The sequence below is a fragment of the Pundamilia nyererei genome, unplaced genomic scaffold, assembly GCF_000239375.1.
Source record: "Pundamilia nyererei isolate P.nyererei 1_Seehausen unplaced genomic scaffold, PunNye1.0 scaffold00044, whole genome shotgun sequence".
NCBI classification, from domain to species: domain Eukaryota; kingdom Metazoa; phylum Chordata; class Actinopteri; order Cichliformes; family Cichlidae; genus Pundamilia; species Pundamilia nyererei.
This window is the reverse complement of record NW_005187445.1, coordinates 286,213-303,099: the sequence shown is the minus strand read 5'-3', so window position 1 is coordinate 303,099 and position 16,887 is coordinate 286,213. Positions and strand designations below refer to the sequence as shown.

The 16,887-nt window shown below is 39.2% G+C and overlaps 1 protein-coding gene across 2 annotated transcripts; it reads right to left on the bottom strand.

Moving 5' to 3' along the window:
• Nucleotides 1–1,160: 1,160 nt before the first annotated feature.
• On the bottom strand, nucleotides 1,161–16,883 carry klhl12 (kelch-like family member 12). Of its 2 annotated transcripts, XM_005731586.1 has the most exons (13): nucleotides 16,571–16,883; nucleotides 16,364–16,476; nucleotides 14,221–14,447; nucleotides 13,894–14,047; nucleotides 12,516–12,733; nucleotides 9,661–9,810; nucleotides 9,431–9,545; nucleotides 9,239–9,345; nucleotides 8,213–8,408; nucleotides 7,933–8,091; nucleotides 5,685–5,783; nucleotides 4,638–4,824; nucleotides 1,161–2,134 (listed from the first exon to the last, which is right to left on the bottom strand). In XM_005731586.1, exons 2-13 carry the CDS (start codon nucleotides 16,419–16,421, stop codon nucleotides 2,008–2,010), a joined length of 1,797 nt encoding a protein of 598 aa, XP_005731643.1. In that variant the 5' UTR covers nucleotides 16,422–16,476; nucleotides 16,571–16,883; the 3' UTR covers nucleotides 1,161–2,007. The 2 variants fall into 2 exon arrangements, with proteins under 2 accessions (XP_005731643.1, XP_005731644.1); XM_005731587.1 differs by lacking the exon at nucleotides 16,364–16,476.
• Between the last annotated feature and the right edge of the window lie 4 nt (nucleotides 16,884–16,887).

The following is a 16,887-nucleotide window of genomic DNA, read 5'->3' as shown; positions in this document are numbered from 1 at the left end:
TCAGAACTAGTGCAAATAGAATTTTATTGAACTTTCATGATCATTTAAATATTCCACATTCATTTTTTAAATATATATTTTATGTTCTTTGTGTAAGGCAAAAATTTAAGACATTGAGTCATAATATGATAATTTCACAGCTCACCTGTGGCTTTAAGGGGTTTGAAAGTTTAAAATATGTCTGAAGTGAAATGGAAAAAGCATTCCTAATTAATATTTATGTGATCTGTGCCACCTGTCAGTTGATAGGTTTTAAATCTGGGGTGGCTGTAGCTCAGGAGGTAGAGCAAGTCACCTACTAACTGGAAGGTTGGTGCTTCGATCCTAGGCTGCTCCAGTCTGCATGCCAAATATCCTTGGGAAGGTACTAACCCCAGGTTGCTCTCCGATGCATTTATTGGAGTGTGACTGTGTGTATGAATGTTAGTTAGACAGCACTAAAAACTGTCTAAAAATCACTAAAAAGTGATTGGGTGAATGAGCGAGTTTTGTGAAGCACTTTGAGTAGAAAAGCGCTATATATAAGAACCAGTGCATTTACCAAATCTGTTTCTATGCCCGTGAATCTCTGTGACGCTTTACATGTGATAGTGGGGTATAAAAAAAAAAAATCACTGATTTTTTGAACAATGACAGATGGTGCACTTTTATGAGCTGTGGAACGGCATTATCGCTTTTCCTTTTATAAAGAACGGTCCAATGTATCCTCTTCTAAAGGTAATGAAGGACGCAAATACTCTTCTCAGTATTTAGAACAGCGGTCCCCAACCCCGGGCCACGGATGGTTGGGGTACTGGTACCGGTCCGTGAGTTGTTTGGTACCGGACTGCAAGAGTTGAGGCTCGGGTGTGATATTCATGGTTTTCAGGGTTTTTATCATTATTTTTTTTAACGTTTTTATCATTAACCTGGTTTCCTTGGGTCTTTTCCCATGTGTTATGAATAATTTTTTTTTTGGTACCAGTGCTGGTTTTATTTTGTTGTATTTATCCGCAACACCTTAAATGAAAATATTGTCGGACATAAACCGGTCCGTGGCGCAAAAAAGATTGGGGACCGCTGATTTAGAAGATTTCAATGTGGCTCGCATTAAGTCATGAACCTTCCTCAGCAAATTGTCTTCCCTGTCAACAGGTGGTTCAGATGTATCACAGATAATCTTAACTGGTTCTCAATGTGTTTATTTACTTCCCAGGCAACAGTGATGTTAGGAGTGTATCATACATTTACATCCAAATCTATACTCTGAGGAAAGAAAAATAAATCACAAGCACCTCATACTTGAATTTTCAAAGTTGCCAAATCGAGGAACAAATGAATCAAGAACCAATGGGTACAAATCAGTCATTTTCTAAAACAAAAACATCTCTAAATATATCTTCTGAGAGAGAGAGAGAATATGTATGAAACATATTAAAGTTATTTTAATTAAAAAGCACTGTTTACGGGTAGGGGTTGAATTACTGACTCATTAACGACGTTGCAAATGCCAAATGAGTTCACCCGATAACAAGCTAATGTAGGGCAACGATCATCAAAGTCAAATGGGAGGCAACACGGATGCTCACCGCTTGATGTAGGCCAATGTCATAAGGCATATAGCAGCAACTGGAGCCTGAATCTGCTCCATTGTATTTTGTTTTCTCATCATGAGTAGAAATATATTGCACTTTGAAGACAAAATGAAAAAATAATCTCACAGGTAACGACAGACACAAGTACCACAGAAGAGAGTCATGCATGTCCTGATGGGCTCCTTGGAGGCCTCTTTTGAGGTAAGTCTACCACGGTGAAGCTGAATCTCTGTAGCACGGTCCAAGTCGCGGAGGGTTAACCGTCCTTTGGAGGAGGCGGCCCAAACTGCTGCGCTTCATAATCTTTTGAGGGTATCTATTTGAATACTGGTGAACAGACATCTCCCTTTGCGGCTGTGTTTTAGAGGCATTTAAGCGCAGTTTAGCAGCCTGCCCTCCCGCTTGCTTTTCCTCTTGTGGTTCTTGGCAAACGTCACTTTTCTCGTAGAACACAAACGCCCGCGTCACACCGCTGGGTCGCCATCGAGGTAACAACTTCCCAAGAGTCGATAACTGGGTCGTAACATTCGATACTGCTGAGGAGAGAGTTCCCGTCATATCTGGAGAAATGGAGAGGAACTGAGAGTTTGAAACACAGCAGGAAACAGAGCTGAGTGAAGCCACTGAACAAGATCACATTACTACTGTCTGACAAGCTTGCTGCAGAATGCTGTACCGATTCTAAGTTAAATCAGACAATTCACCTTCAACCCTGAAACACGTTGTGTCTACAGCTGTCTGCGTACATTAGTACCATGAAGAACAAATGTGAAAACACAGTAGTAACTGCTGCTCAAATATCACTAATGTACAGTTAAAGTCAAAAGATTGCATGCACTCATTGTTCGCATGAATGTTGTGGTAATTTGGGGCTTTTAATGATTTTGGTTATTGGTTCTTTATCAGTGTGGCGTTTTTGTATAGCATACATCTTTAATGACTATAATAACAAGATTTGGGTGCACAAGTGTTTTTTCATTTCTCTAATCAGGGTCCTTACAGGGCTAAAAGTATACATGGAGGCTCAAATATATGTTGTATGATGTTAGGGTTTGGGCTCATTGTCCTGTTAGAGCCCCCAGTTGTTTCCAAGTTTCAACTGTCTAGGTATTGATTTCAGGTGAAGTTAAAGAATTTAATCCACTTTGTGCAATTTACCAGCACCGCTGGCAAATAAAAGCCTCAGAGCATGATGCTACCACCTGGTGTGAACGCCTCTGTACTCCTCCAAACATGCTTCTTGTCATTGTGGTCAAATAGCTCAATCTTTGTCTCGTTTGACATTGCATGACTTTCATGCCCATGGTCAGTGTATGTAAACTTCTGACCACAATAATTTGTCTGCTAACAATATGAATGCGAAGATAAAATCAGCCTATTTTACGAGGACCCGCCATCCTTATTTTCAGCTCTGTATATATGGAATATACTGAAATAGCTTCGTATGTGTCACAGTTCACCATTATTCACCTTATCCTGGGGCTTTGTGCAGTCAGTTAGTGCATCTGTCTGAACAACCCAGATTAGTTTCCTTCCCCTGCCCTGTTATTATGTGTCACAAGTAGATATGACAGAAAATAAGGAAATGTATCATAGGTCATCTTTAGCATCATGATTAGGACACCTTACCTAAGAGTGTTAGCGATAATTTATGAGTTGTCTCTGTAGCTCAAATTGCTCTGAATTTAAACCACTTACAGATGCCTTTGCTTTGTCACTTTGGGGAATTCTGAAAATGAAATGCACTGAATGTTTAAGAAGAAGATTTTAATTACACTGAAATGCTAGAAGGGAAGAAAAAAAGGAAAAGGCAAAACACAACAAAGACAAAGCAGGGACTGCTTTGGTAAAAAGTTTTTTATCTTGAGAAAATACAATCAAGGAAACAATGTTTTTAAGTATCAGATGAGCAAGTTTGAAGGTTAATTAGATGTCAAGAAACTACTGTTAATATACTATGAAACACGACTGTGCATTGCAGAAAAAAATGAACAAATGAAAAAATAAACAAATCTGTGTGCTTTGCCTGTAGCTTCCAGTGTTTGCATCTCCACTGCAGTCTCTGAAATTAATGACCAGGCTGAACCCGCTAAGGTGATCTCAACCTCAGTTTGTATTAGTTCACATTTTTGCTCAGCTTTACCGTTTTCTTTTCAGTTCAGTTTACTTTCGCAACGTTTCCAGAGTCGACGTGCTTGTTTTAAGTTGAGCTTTTACGGTTTGAATATGTTTAGTTTAAGTGTCAGTTTAGTTTTTCTGTTCTGGGACTATTCGTCATGAGCATGACTCAAGGAGGTCAGAACCTGTATTACAATACAAACACATGGCTCACAACCATGTGGGCACTCCAGTTTGAGTAAACATAATGTCCTCCTAATGTTTGTTGTGCTTACATTTTTTGAACAAATATACTAAAACTAAAGCATGTTTTAATTGTAATTATTTTTCTAAGGATGTGGTATTGTTTCAGTAACTATAATAAACTGGGGTCTGACCCAAGATAAATGGAATATGGTGGGATTACATTATGCATTCATGTGAAAAAAAACATTTCCTTTATGCAATCATTAAAATTCTCATGTCTGTGTGCAGACTTGCTGAAAATACATATGTGATCTATTCTTTACTATTAATGTGCGCACTGTATGCAAGGAGCTATGGGACATTCTTTCTGTACACCAGCTGCTCTATGCTGAGTAAAATCAGGAACAAAACCCATAATCTCTGTAAAAATACATTCTGAGGCTCAGTCGAAGCCTGAGTGCTCAAAAGTTGTTTTTTTAGTGCTACATTCTCTACTTGTGTTTCTCCACACAGCGTGAAGGGATTCCTCGTGTTATCACTGGGACAAAAAGCAGTCAGTAGACTTGACAGACCATTTCTTCAGAAAGCATTTATACTATGAGAATAACGATAATGTATTGAAACTGGTTTCACTTCATAGCCTACATGGAAAGAAGGCACAATAACCCAAAAGCCTGCCAATATTCATATCATATGTGAGCGCTGTATTAAGTAAAACCCCTTTAGGACTATTGCCACAGCAATGGAACTCTTTCTTACCCGGCGATGGCGTAGAGTCGCCCTCGGAGAACGGTGGCTCCTACATAACACCGAGGAGTCGTCATACTGGCTACAGTGGTCCAGTAGTCTGTTCTGATGTTGTAGACTTCGACGGAGTCAAGGTGTGAAACGCCATCAAACCCTCCCACTACATAAATGTGGTCATTGAGCAAAGCCACACCGGCCCCTGGAAACAGCAGGAAGGCGTCAACAGACAGCAGCACAGCTCGCAGGAATTTGGATCGGATATCAGTGTGACCATAGCTCAAAAAGTTGTACTGAGTATCTGTGACAGTGGCCCATTTTATGTATGATGTTCTGTGTTTACTACACCATGCATCAGCAGCAGTGTGAATGGGAGAGCTAACAAAGCATCAAGGAAACAGCAAAAGGTCAGCTGTCTGGAGGAGATGCGTGCTTCCCACTCCAACAGCTTCTTGTTATATGCCTGAACTAGCAACTTCTAATTTTTGCCGTTTTTTTTTTTTTGTAGTCAGCAGCACACTGTGGTCAAGTCTGTTAACATGACTGAAACACAAAAAAACCCTTTCAAAACCAGCATCTCTTGCTCAATCACTTTCACTGTCTTTAAGTTTAGATTAACATTTGATTGGAAGCTTTTAGAAATATTAAATAAATAATTTTACAAATGAGGAAAATAACATGGTCCCTGTTTATGTTTTATTTTTAAATAAATACCAATCCATGGGCATGTGCAGAGAAAGGATAATAGATACACATGACAAAGGATGTTGAATATGGAGCTGCCAAGCAAGAGGAAAAAAAGCCCACAGAGGGGGTTAATGGGTGTAGTGAAGGAGGACATGCAGAGGGTTGGTGTGACAGAGGAGGATGCTAGGAATAGGTGAGATGGAGGAAGATGATCTACTGTGGGAACCCAAAACAAGGGAGCAGCCGAAATTAGGAGACAATAACTTGCAGTGGATTGGTACTCGATGTCAGCAGAAAGTCAAAACCAAGCCATCGGTAATGTATCCAAACTGGAAAAAAGATTGATTGGCGCATCCCTGATGTTTTATTACCTACCTGACCGTTTGGTGGCCATGGGTGTGACACTAGTCCAGTGGCCTGTGTGTGGGTCATACCGCTCCACTGAATTCAGGATGTTTAGCCCATCATAGCCACCTGTCAAGAAATGGATGGTCAGAAAACTAATCATGATGAGCTTGTTTATGCTGCTGTTCAACAGAGTTCTAACTAAAGACTGTGATGTCTCCCACTGGCTTGTAAATTCTTTATTGTGAAGACTCAAGCTGAGCGTTTTGACACTCGCCATCTTAACTTTTTAAAATGCTCATTTTGTACCAACTTGACAGGCCCACTTAAAAGCGCCTTCTGCTATGTCATCCTAACAATCATTATGCTGCTTTGCATGCACATGCAAACATAAAGACTGACTGAGGGCACACACCAGGAAAGCTGAGGTCTGTTTTTCCATTCACTACGGTAAAATCTAATTTCTTTCTAAAGGGAATCAGGGACAGGTTTCACTTTTCAGACCCAGAAGCTACGTGCACCTTGTATATGACGTAAAAATCTTTTTGGTTTATTTTATGAGCTGAAGCAGAGATTACTTTTGAGGTCAGAAGGAGAATATAAGCCGTTTTCTAAAGAAATCTTAACCAAAACGCTAATGTTATGGCTATGCCTACTCTCCCTAATTTCTAAAAAGTTATGAACCACATGATTAACCGAAAAACCAGCCAGAAAAAAAGACACATTAACATAGTTTTCTTGACACGAAACAAAGACGAAATGATAACTCAGTTTTTATATTTGCCTGCACTGGAAAACATGGAGTTCTCATTGCATTGTGGGTTGCTTGCAGCCTTAATGTGTCTGTCAGAGTTAGTCAGCTATCAAAGTAATTTATCCTGTAGGAGTTTTTGAGAGGAGTCCAATGACTGAGTACAAACTGCCTCCTGACATCTTCTGAGGGAAACCAACTTTGGATAAACTCTTTAGGTGAACAGCCAAGAATTACTACTGTCATAAACGACAAGGAGCTCTAAAAGACATGCCCGTGAAATGGTTATTGCTGGAGAAAATGAAGACAGCTTCCACGAAACTGATGGTAGATTGTTTCAGAACAACTGACTATGTTAAAATGGTTTTACTTCATGCTTTCATTGTTATAAATAAAAGGAAAGGAGGGTGGGAATTAGTCTTATAATCACATACTGTATGTATAAAATGGTAGTTGCTTCATGATTTGCTTCAAATGTCTACTGCTCAAGTGATCTCTGACCCCAGCCTACATTTTCTTGATGAGTTTATGGTCTCAATTGCTAGTTTCAAGTCTTAAAGAATACAACGTGTGTTCGTTTCTTAGAATACCATCTTCGCTAGAGTCAAAAAGATCGATGAAATGTAGGTGTTATGACTTTAGCTGAGACCAAGAGGAGAGACAAACCTCTGGGAGGGTTGCGTCAGGAAGGGCATCTGATGTGAAAACCTAAATCAAATATGCAGAGCTACACACTGGTGACCTGTAGCTTCAGCGCAAATCAACACCCAGCATTTCCAACTTTTCTGTTCCACCTATACAGGCTTGCTAAATTTTCCAGTCAATGAAAATAAAAATCAGAACAAAGTAAATGGATGAAAAAGAAGAATTAACTATACAAAACCAACAACAAAAACTCCATCCTCAGTCACACAGCACTAGCCATAATAGTTTGACGTGTGCATTTTCAGTCATAGTGACTACTTAGATTTGTACTCGGTCATCACAACATGGAAAACTTCTGCTTAAGGGGTAATCTGATCATAGGGTGCCCCTTGCATTTTGCAAATTTGAAAATGAAACGCACTGATTGTTTAAGAAGATTTTAAAGGAGAAAAAAAAGGGAAAAGGCAAAACACAACAAATATAAACCAGGAACTGCTTTGTGAAAGGTTCCCTACTACACATAATGATAAAATACAATCAAGAAAACCATGTTTTAAGTATCAGATAAGAGAGTTTGAAGGCTCATTAGATGTCAGAAACACATGACTGTGCATTGGAGCAATGAAAAACAAATCTATGCTTTGCCTGTAGCCCCAGTGTTTGCACCCTACTGCAGTCACTGAAATCAATGACCACGCTGATTTTTGTAATGATTTTCATGAATCATTACGATATGAAAACATCCAGATGTTGACGGATGAAAAAGTCAAGAGTTATAGGTCTATGTCTACCTTTTATATACAGTCTATGCTGGTTTTCAGGTTAATATTTGGGCCCATGTGATAATCAAATTTTGATGACCATGTATTTTTGTCTCCATACCTAGACAGTATATAAGCCCGCTGGCCACCACCAAACCAGCTCCTTCTCTAGCTGTCTGCATATCACCCAGCATGCTCCACTGGTCAATGTTTGGATCATATCGCTCCATGCTGGTATGACGCCGACTGCCATCGAAGCCACCAGCAACATAGATCATATCTGTCAAGAGCCAATAACACCACAGCTCTCTCATTAAACATGAAAAATGGAGATGGACAAAGAAAATCACAGGTGATTTCAGAGAAGGGACTAAGCTCACTGAGCATAGAATGTCTCTGACCTCCAAGTGTTGTAGCTCCAGCAAGGCCTCGCCGAACATTCATGGTTGCGACGGTGTACCAAACACCGTCCTCATCCGCTGTGTAGTCCAGGCACTCCACGGAGCTGAGCCGCGACCGGCCGTCATAGCCCCCGATCACATAGACTCGATCGTGCAAAGAAACGGTGGCCACGTAACGCCTTTTCCGTGCAATATTCTGTTTAAGACACAAGTGTCAAACTCATTTGAGTTCATGGGCCACATACAGTCTAATTTAATCTACAGTGGGCATTGCATTATAACTAAAAAGAAATCAACTCTGCAGACATGAACCAAAGCCAGAGCAAAAGACACGTGAACTGAAATCTATTAGAATTCTTTTCAAAGCAAAGATGATAGTAGAAATCTATCTTCCAGGGAAAAAGCTTTTCAAAATCCCATGTTTGGGGAAAGACAGGAAACTCTTTAAGCCGAGCTGCTTTTCACTATACTTGTTATCACTATAATTAAAGTAAATTTAGATAATTCTTCACAATAACTGCAAAAAAGAGGTGTTCAAACTTGCTTTTAGAACAACTTTTGCCATTTTGAGATATAAGAAAGCTGAAAGCAGAAGCCTGAGTAAAAGACAACCCTTAACACCCTACACCCTCACAAATTTACCAGCCATTAGAAAATACTGTATTCTGTAGAAGTCATTTTAATTTTAAAGGTTATTTTTTATTCTTTATTAAGTTATCGATTTACAAAACAGGTGCTGAAAAGCATGAGATGCCTTAATAAACATCTATTTCAACAATGTTTCACTTTACAGATCAAAGCTGTACAGTTTTCGTTTCTGAAGAGGATTTCATGTGTTCATGATTCTAACAACTTCACATTTAATTTTCTGTCCATTTCTTGTGTAATGTGGGCATCATGAAAAACCTTGCATTTCATTGACAAATTGGAAGCAATTTATGAGTTCAATAACACGTTCACACTTTGCACTGCATGTTTGACACCCCTGGTTCAACAGCCAAATACATACATCAAATTAATACTTACAGGCAGAAAGGTCCACTCTTGAGTTTTGGGATCATATTTTTCAACTATGTCTATTGGTGACTGCTGGCTGCCAAACCCACCGATAACCAGCAGGACTTCTTTGGCACCTTAAAAGAAAGTAACGTATTTTACAAAGCTTCTGTCTACAAGACAAGTATTTAGCTAAAGTGCAGTTGAAAACTGGATTCCTACCTAATCTGGCTTGTGTGCGTGGGCCTTGCATCTCACTCCTCAGCTCCGGTCTTAAGTGGAATTTCTTGGCTTCATCAACAAGGTCTCGACATGGCAGGCTACACCGAATGAGAGGCTAAGACGAGTAAAAACTTGCTTAATTACGGTGTGATAAAACTTGACAGAAAAATCTTTCATAGGAGGCTTGGCATGTGATTACACAACAACCCACAAAGCGTCGCCTGGCTCACCTCAGTATCAATGACATCTGTAATGTAGCGGGGGGTCAGCAGCGGCATCCGAACAAACTCCAGCATGTCTGGCAGGTAGGGCTCCCGCTCTTTGCGGTTGTGTTTGACCCAATTTAACACGGCCTCGAATACAGGCTCCTCCGAGTCCACCTGCATACCAACAACATATACAGTAATAACACCTGATAGTAAATCTACACAACACTGAAGGATTTGCTAACAGCTGCAATTGAACTATTGCACAAGACTGATTTTTGATGCAAGCTTTTTTTCAATAAATATAATTACTTGTGGCAAGACTAGTGGCAACAATTCAAGAGACTTCTGCAACTGCAAAGACAAAATGTACAAAGGTGAAACAGCGCAGTCTGCTAAAATAAACTTCAAATCCTCAAAGATGACAGAAAACTTTAACTGAAGGCAAATTATGCGTGACTACGATTTACATGTATGGTCTGGTTTTATTTTAAAAACAACAAATATGACAGGAAAGACAATTTGACAGAACTTGTGATCTATAAATCATCATGTGATAATAACTATGTTTTCACAAAGCGGGGTATGTGGTTGGGAAACAGGAATTTCCTGAGCACAAAGCCAAACTTAAATCAGATTCACTTCTCTGCAATTTCATTGTCAGGTCAATCCACAACACTGACTGGAACTTGGGTGGTTGGGTTGTTGGGGGGGAGGTCACAGACTGATTCTGTAGCAGGTTTATACTTGCTTTTCATTTTTGGCGCTTAGATTGTTGACAGATATTATAGAAGCTGTGAAAGTCAAGCTCAATTTACATTAAATCAACTATTTGTTTCAGGGATCTTAGACTGAAATTTAACTATTTCAGTAGTACTGCAGACTAAAGTTATCACACTTAACTAGAACTCAACTACAAACTAAAACTAGTTGTGATAAAAGATTTTAGTTAACTGAAATAAAACTTTGTGAACTTGCAAAATGAACTAAAAACAAAATAAAAATAAAGTGGAAATGTCCTCATTTTAGTTTATTTTAGTAAAATCTATATAAACTGTCTGATGAGGCTTTAGTGCATTTGTAGATATACAATGTCTATGTCAGGGGTGCCCAATCCCAGTCCTCGAGAGCTACCGTCCTGCAGCTTTTAGATGCATCCCTACTCCAACACAGCTGAATCAAATGGTTTGATCTCTTCAGCATGCCATCATGTTTGGCAAGGGCCTGATAACAAGCCATTCATTTGATTCAGGTGTGTGGGAACAAGGATGCATCTAAAAGCTGCAGGACGGTAGCTCTCGAGGACCAGGATTGGGCACCCCTGGTCTATGTGACTGTGACGCAACAGCCTTCACAAAAAGTCATGTTTGAACTGCAATTGACTATGTGCACGTTAGCATATGCTACTTCCAGTGCGGAAACTCCTGTGGGGAGCTTTGTTTCCGGTGTCCTATTCACACCCTGTTTACGGTCCAAAACAAGTTAAGCAAATGAATGAATCAAGCGGCGATTTACATTTCTATAGATTTCTTGGGCATTTACCCAATATATCTGTAAATGATATTCATCGACTTGTCGATATTTTTTCCCCGTGCCTCAGAGCAAAAGAGAAAAGGGATTCAAATGTTATATTTCTCAGCTGTCCCTCGTTTATCGCGGGTGTTCTGTTCTAAAAATAACCAGCGATAGGTGAAATCAAGTAGCCAATTTTATTTTTTGACGGTGCAAAACGTTTGGTGGATATTGTGGACATACAGTACTGCACTTCAGAGTCACACTGCTAGAGATCAATGCAGCGATTCTGTACTGTACAGGAGAGACGGCATGGAGGAGATCGTCTGCGGCGATCAGGACAAAGGACACAATGTGACGTAAAAAAAACGTGCAAACTTGCACTAAAAATAATCTGTGAAACAGCGAGGTGAAAGGTGAACCGCGTTATTAGCGAGGGACCGCTGTAATTTTGAAGGTAAGTCACAACATACCCTTCTTAAATACTAATGTATAGAAACCCTTACCAGCAATCATTCCTTTTTTGTGTGCCTTTTTTCAGGGTTTGTTAACATGCTGTGTAGGTGTGTACTTGACTAGTTGATCTCGACATAACGGGGAAACATCTGGTTTGACTATTCTTCACCTGTAGTTTGAATGCTGAACATTTGCCTGTTTAAATCATAAGACCAGTCACTATACAGAGATGTGCTTCTGAATGTGGATGATGTGTCTTCTGATTTTGTAATGCAGTTCTGCTTGTGTTGAGTGATGTAAACAACTGATCGATCTAAACTCTTTAAACGTCAAAATTTGTCATTAGATTTTTTATGACACAACAGTGGTGAGTGTTCCCACCTTCTGCTCTTTGTAACTTAACGCCATCTTTCCGTTTTCGAGTTTTGGGACATGATTTTGGAGTATATTTTCGCAGTAGCGATTGACCGCAAAGTAAAGCTACCGGAAATGTACAACCCCACATCCGGTCTCAAACCAGGAAGTTAGCATTTTCTCGTGCACAGGGTCAATGCCTGTTTGGATTTCCCTAAATCTTCCCCCTGATAAATATCCTCCATATAACTCATACTAACCAAGGAAACTAAAATTAAATATTTTCAAACTACAGAAACTAAAATGAAACTAATAAAGCCACTCTGGAAAGTAACTGAAAGGGAACTGAATTAAAAACAAAAAGTCAATCAAACCAATTACAAAATACAAAACTATATCGCTAACTCTCATGCAGACAAAAACGTTACCAGGCAACTTTCAGGTGCTTGGAGTTACAAATTTTACATCATCCAGCAACAAAACACAAAGCAGCATTCACAGCACATTTAAAAAGATCTTTAAAGAGAAGCAAGCTTCCCTGCATGCAGTTTTCCTACCTGAATTTCGTCACATTTTATTAGCTTTTCCACTTCTGTCTGGCTCAGCAGCATGAACTCCTCATGCTGAACCACCTCGGAGAAATGCTTCTGGGAGAAGAGCTCAGCGGCCTGCATCAGGTCAAGGCAGTTGTGCGTCTCTGCAAAGTCTCGAATGCCCAGACAGTTGGAAGGATCGAGTTGGCTCTCCAAAAAATCACAACACGCTCTTTTCACCCCTAGGGAAGAGGGAGATAGGTTTGTACACACATGCACCATTTGTAGCCTTAACTCTTTCAAAAACCAGCATGTAATTCTCTCTTAATTTGGAAACGCAGAAAGCATTTTAATGGAATAGTACCACTGTTTAATAAACGTTTCACTATCACACCAACCAAATTAGAAAGTAGAATTTTAAATTGATGATTAAGCCTAAAAAGAATTATTACATCACATTTTCTGCGGTTCCCAGCAGACTAATAATAATTCTGGATGATATGATTAATATTACAAACAGACTCATGCACTCTACAAAAATATATTTTTGCAACATTCGCTGTCATTTTTTTTGTTTTACCCCATATAATCTTATATAAAATAAGATTATATGGGGTCCACCAAGATGAGCTGGATGAGGCGGCCAGGGAGTGGGAGGTCTGGGCTCTCCTGCTTAGACTGCTGCCCACTCATCCTGGCAGAAGATAGATGGATGCATGGATTTTTCCAGGTGCCATACAAGGTATGAATACTGAATATAACACTGGATGACTGATAGATTACACTGCCGTAACTGGGGTTCAAATTAAGCCCTTACGTTGTTGCATGTATGGACTGGGGAATTAAAGATGATCCATTTAAATCTGTAACTGGATGAATTTCCCAGTTACTAACGTTTGCGAAAGTGACTTATTTCAACAAGCCTGCTTACTAAAACTCCAAAATCCAACATTACAACAACCCAGTTTATTCTACTGGGTAGACACATAAACTGACCTAAATCATGCTAAAACTAATACATTACTGCCTGCAAGAGGAAACAATTCAAACCTTGTAATACCTGGTAAAATTTATTTTTGAGGACACTGAATAAGACATTTCAAGATCTGGGGTTACAGTCATGAGAAAAGATTGCTTAAGCAAACTCTTTAATCATTATGTTTATATTCTTTAATCATAACACTGCACTTTAATCAACATGAACACTGTAAATATGCCACATTTACCCATACACACTAATTCTTATCAGCAGACTGTGGTAAACAGACATAATTATATTATGTTATATTAACATGTTAAACAAAGTTATAAAAGCTCAAAACACAGAAGCTTCTGAAGACAATGTCAAAACCAGAGACAATTATTAGAAACTTTTTAAATCAAGGTACAGCTCTGAACTTACCTTTGAGCTGTAGCAAACACGCTGCAGGGAGCAGCTCTTGTACGTTCTCCACCGTGACAAGCACAGTCTCTGTGTAGACAAAGTCCAACAAGATCTCCATAGTGGATGCCGTGAGCCCCTGAATGTCGACAAAAGATTTCCCCTTTTCTGCAAGCTACAGAGCCACAACAACACATTTATTTGAAGGATAACTTTTGAGAATCATCCTGCATTTTAGGCAAATGTAACACCACCTTAAGACACCCAGAAAGACCAACAAAGAAAAAAACAGCATAAAAGAGTGCATCAGGAATGTAACTGGGACATCTATTTTTCAAACATTATTACCTCGCTAGTGAACATGGCACAAAAATAGTCACTGCAGGCAGCCAAGACAATCCGGTGAGCTGGAAAATCAGTGTTCTCCACCCTCAGAGTGATGTCGCAGAGTGTGTTGCTCTTGCGAAGTGAGTTCATTGCATTGAGGATGGATTTGGCATGGGAATTGGTCATGATGTCTTTGGGAGCCATGCTGCTTTGAGAATCCCTTACGAATCTCAAACTACTAAATGAATCTGGAAAAAAGACAGTCTATTTTGAAAACATCCTTTGGGAAGAAAGGTATTCCACAGTAAGCATAAAAGCACGCCACAAGGACACATTTTTATATATTGTACAAGCAAGTCATGCAGCTAGTCAGTGTGTGTGTCTGTCAGTAATTTGTCAGTTGGGTTGAACTGCTGGCTATTCACAAGATAAGTTTGTGACACTTTGTGGGAAATGATAACAGATTCACTATTTTACACCCTTTTTACAACATTTTATAAAAAACAAACAAACAAAAAAACCCAACTGCTAATGAAAATGTACATGAAAAAAACCCATTTTATATTAACTTTTACATTATATAATACTTACTTAATATATATATACTTTGTATTGTGTATTATTTCTACAATGTTTGTTCTTGACAAGGACAAGAAATAGCATAATTTATTCTGCTTATAGGACAGCAATGGAGAGAAAATACTGACTATCATAGAAGCACTATAGTATTTATAGTACTGCATTTGCCTGACTTCTGGATTTATTTCTTGCAAACAATTACTTGATTTATTAAGGGGGGGGCTATCCAATTCTACCTGGCCCTGTGTAAAAACGGAATTGTTACCCTTTTTAAATCATGAATTAACTCCAATTAACCACATTTTTTGGGAAATCTGAGTTCAATTTCACTTGCCACACTTTGGTCTGATTACTGCCACACCTACTGAATCAAGAAATTACAAGAGTAACCTGCCTGACAAAGTAAAGTAGGCCAAAAGGCCTCAAAAACCATCATATTATGACATGATCAAAACAGTCACTAACGTCCATTTCTAAGGCTTTGGGACTCCAGTGAACCTAACTCCAGAGCCACTAACCACAAAGGAAGAAAACTTGGAACAGTGGTGAACATTCACCAGAGTGGAGTAATTTTGGTAGGCTGGCCAAAAGCCCATCCATGACTGATCCAGGAGGTCTTAGGCATGTCTCACATTTGCCAAAGAACATCTAAATAAACCCCAGAACTTTTGAAATCAATAAATAAATAAACACTGTAAAAATACACTAAAGTTGAACCTTTGGAAGGTTTGTGTCCTGTTACATCTGATGTAAGACTAACACAGCATTTCACAAAAAGAACATCATGCCAACAATGAAAAACGGTGGTGGTAGTGTGATGGTCTAGGGCTTCTTGCTGTAATTCATAGAACAATGAATTCTGCTCTCTACCAGAAAATCCTGAAGAACAATGTGAAGTCATCAGTTTGTCCCATGGAGCTCAAGCATAATTAACATGAGTTACGCAGCAGGATCTGAAACACATAAACAAGTCTGCCTCTTAACGGCTCAAAAAAATAAGATTTTGGACCAGCCTACTAAAATTTTGGACTGAAACCAGATTAAGATGCTTCGGCATGACCTTAAACTGGTCGCTCATACTTGACAACGTTCTTATGTGGTTGTATTAAAATCATTCTGCAAAGAAGAGTGGGCCAGATTTTCTCCACATGTGAAAGACTCATTCCCAGTTATCACAAAGACTTCATTGCGGTTCATCCTTCCAAGGGTGGTGTAACAAGTTATCAAGGTTGTAGAGGGCAATTACTTTTGTCCACACAGGGCCGGCTAGGTTTGGATATCTTTACGCCATGAATAAATTAAATCATCATTTAAAACTGTCCTTTGTATTACCTCAGATTATATTTGCCTCATTTTAAAAGTTCTTTGAAGATTTCAAAAGTGAAAAAAATAACTCAGAAAGGGGGCAAATACTTTTCTCATCACTCTACTTCTTGTAGAAAGGCTTAAATGATCAGTTATTTCTATGAATAAAAAAAACATATTTAATAACGCTAGTCAAATAAGAGCAATGTGTGTTTTTTTTCTTTCCAGACTTTACATTTTTGGAATATTTTTCCACTACAGTCTTGCAAATACAACTTACCGTTAAAAGATCGGAATACTTTTTCCACCACTGGGAGGCAATAACTATAGCTACACATTAGCTAGCAGCAGCCAACGACAGCTGACGGCTAACGCCAACGCTAACAATAACAACTACGAAAACACAGCAATATAAAGTGAGCTGACGGCCAGAAGAAGACAACACATGGAGCGACACACACACACACAAAACAACTTGTAATAATACCTGTCGCAGCAGTAAAAACGTCTAGCTAAGTTGCTCAGCTAGCTAACGTTAGTAGCACCAAAGTCTCCCTGTCCCAGTTCTTTGCTCCCAGTCGTACTGCCTTTAACAAAGCCCCTCAACTACAGCTACTCCATGACGACCTCTGCCGGGTCACTCTATGCACCGTGAGGACACATATATCGGAACGGCATCATATTAAATCCCGATGGGATTTTTATCCAGCTATAATATCCCGTTGACTAAACTGCAGCAGGTCACAGTAGCAGCAGCAGAGTAGCGACTCCACAGATTGGACGTAAACAGACCATTACGTGAGT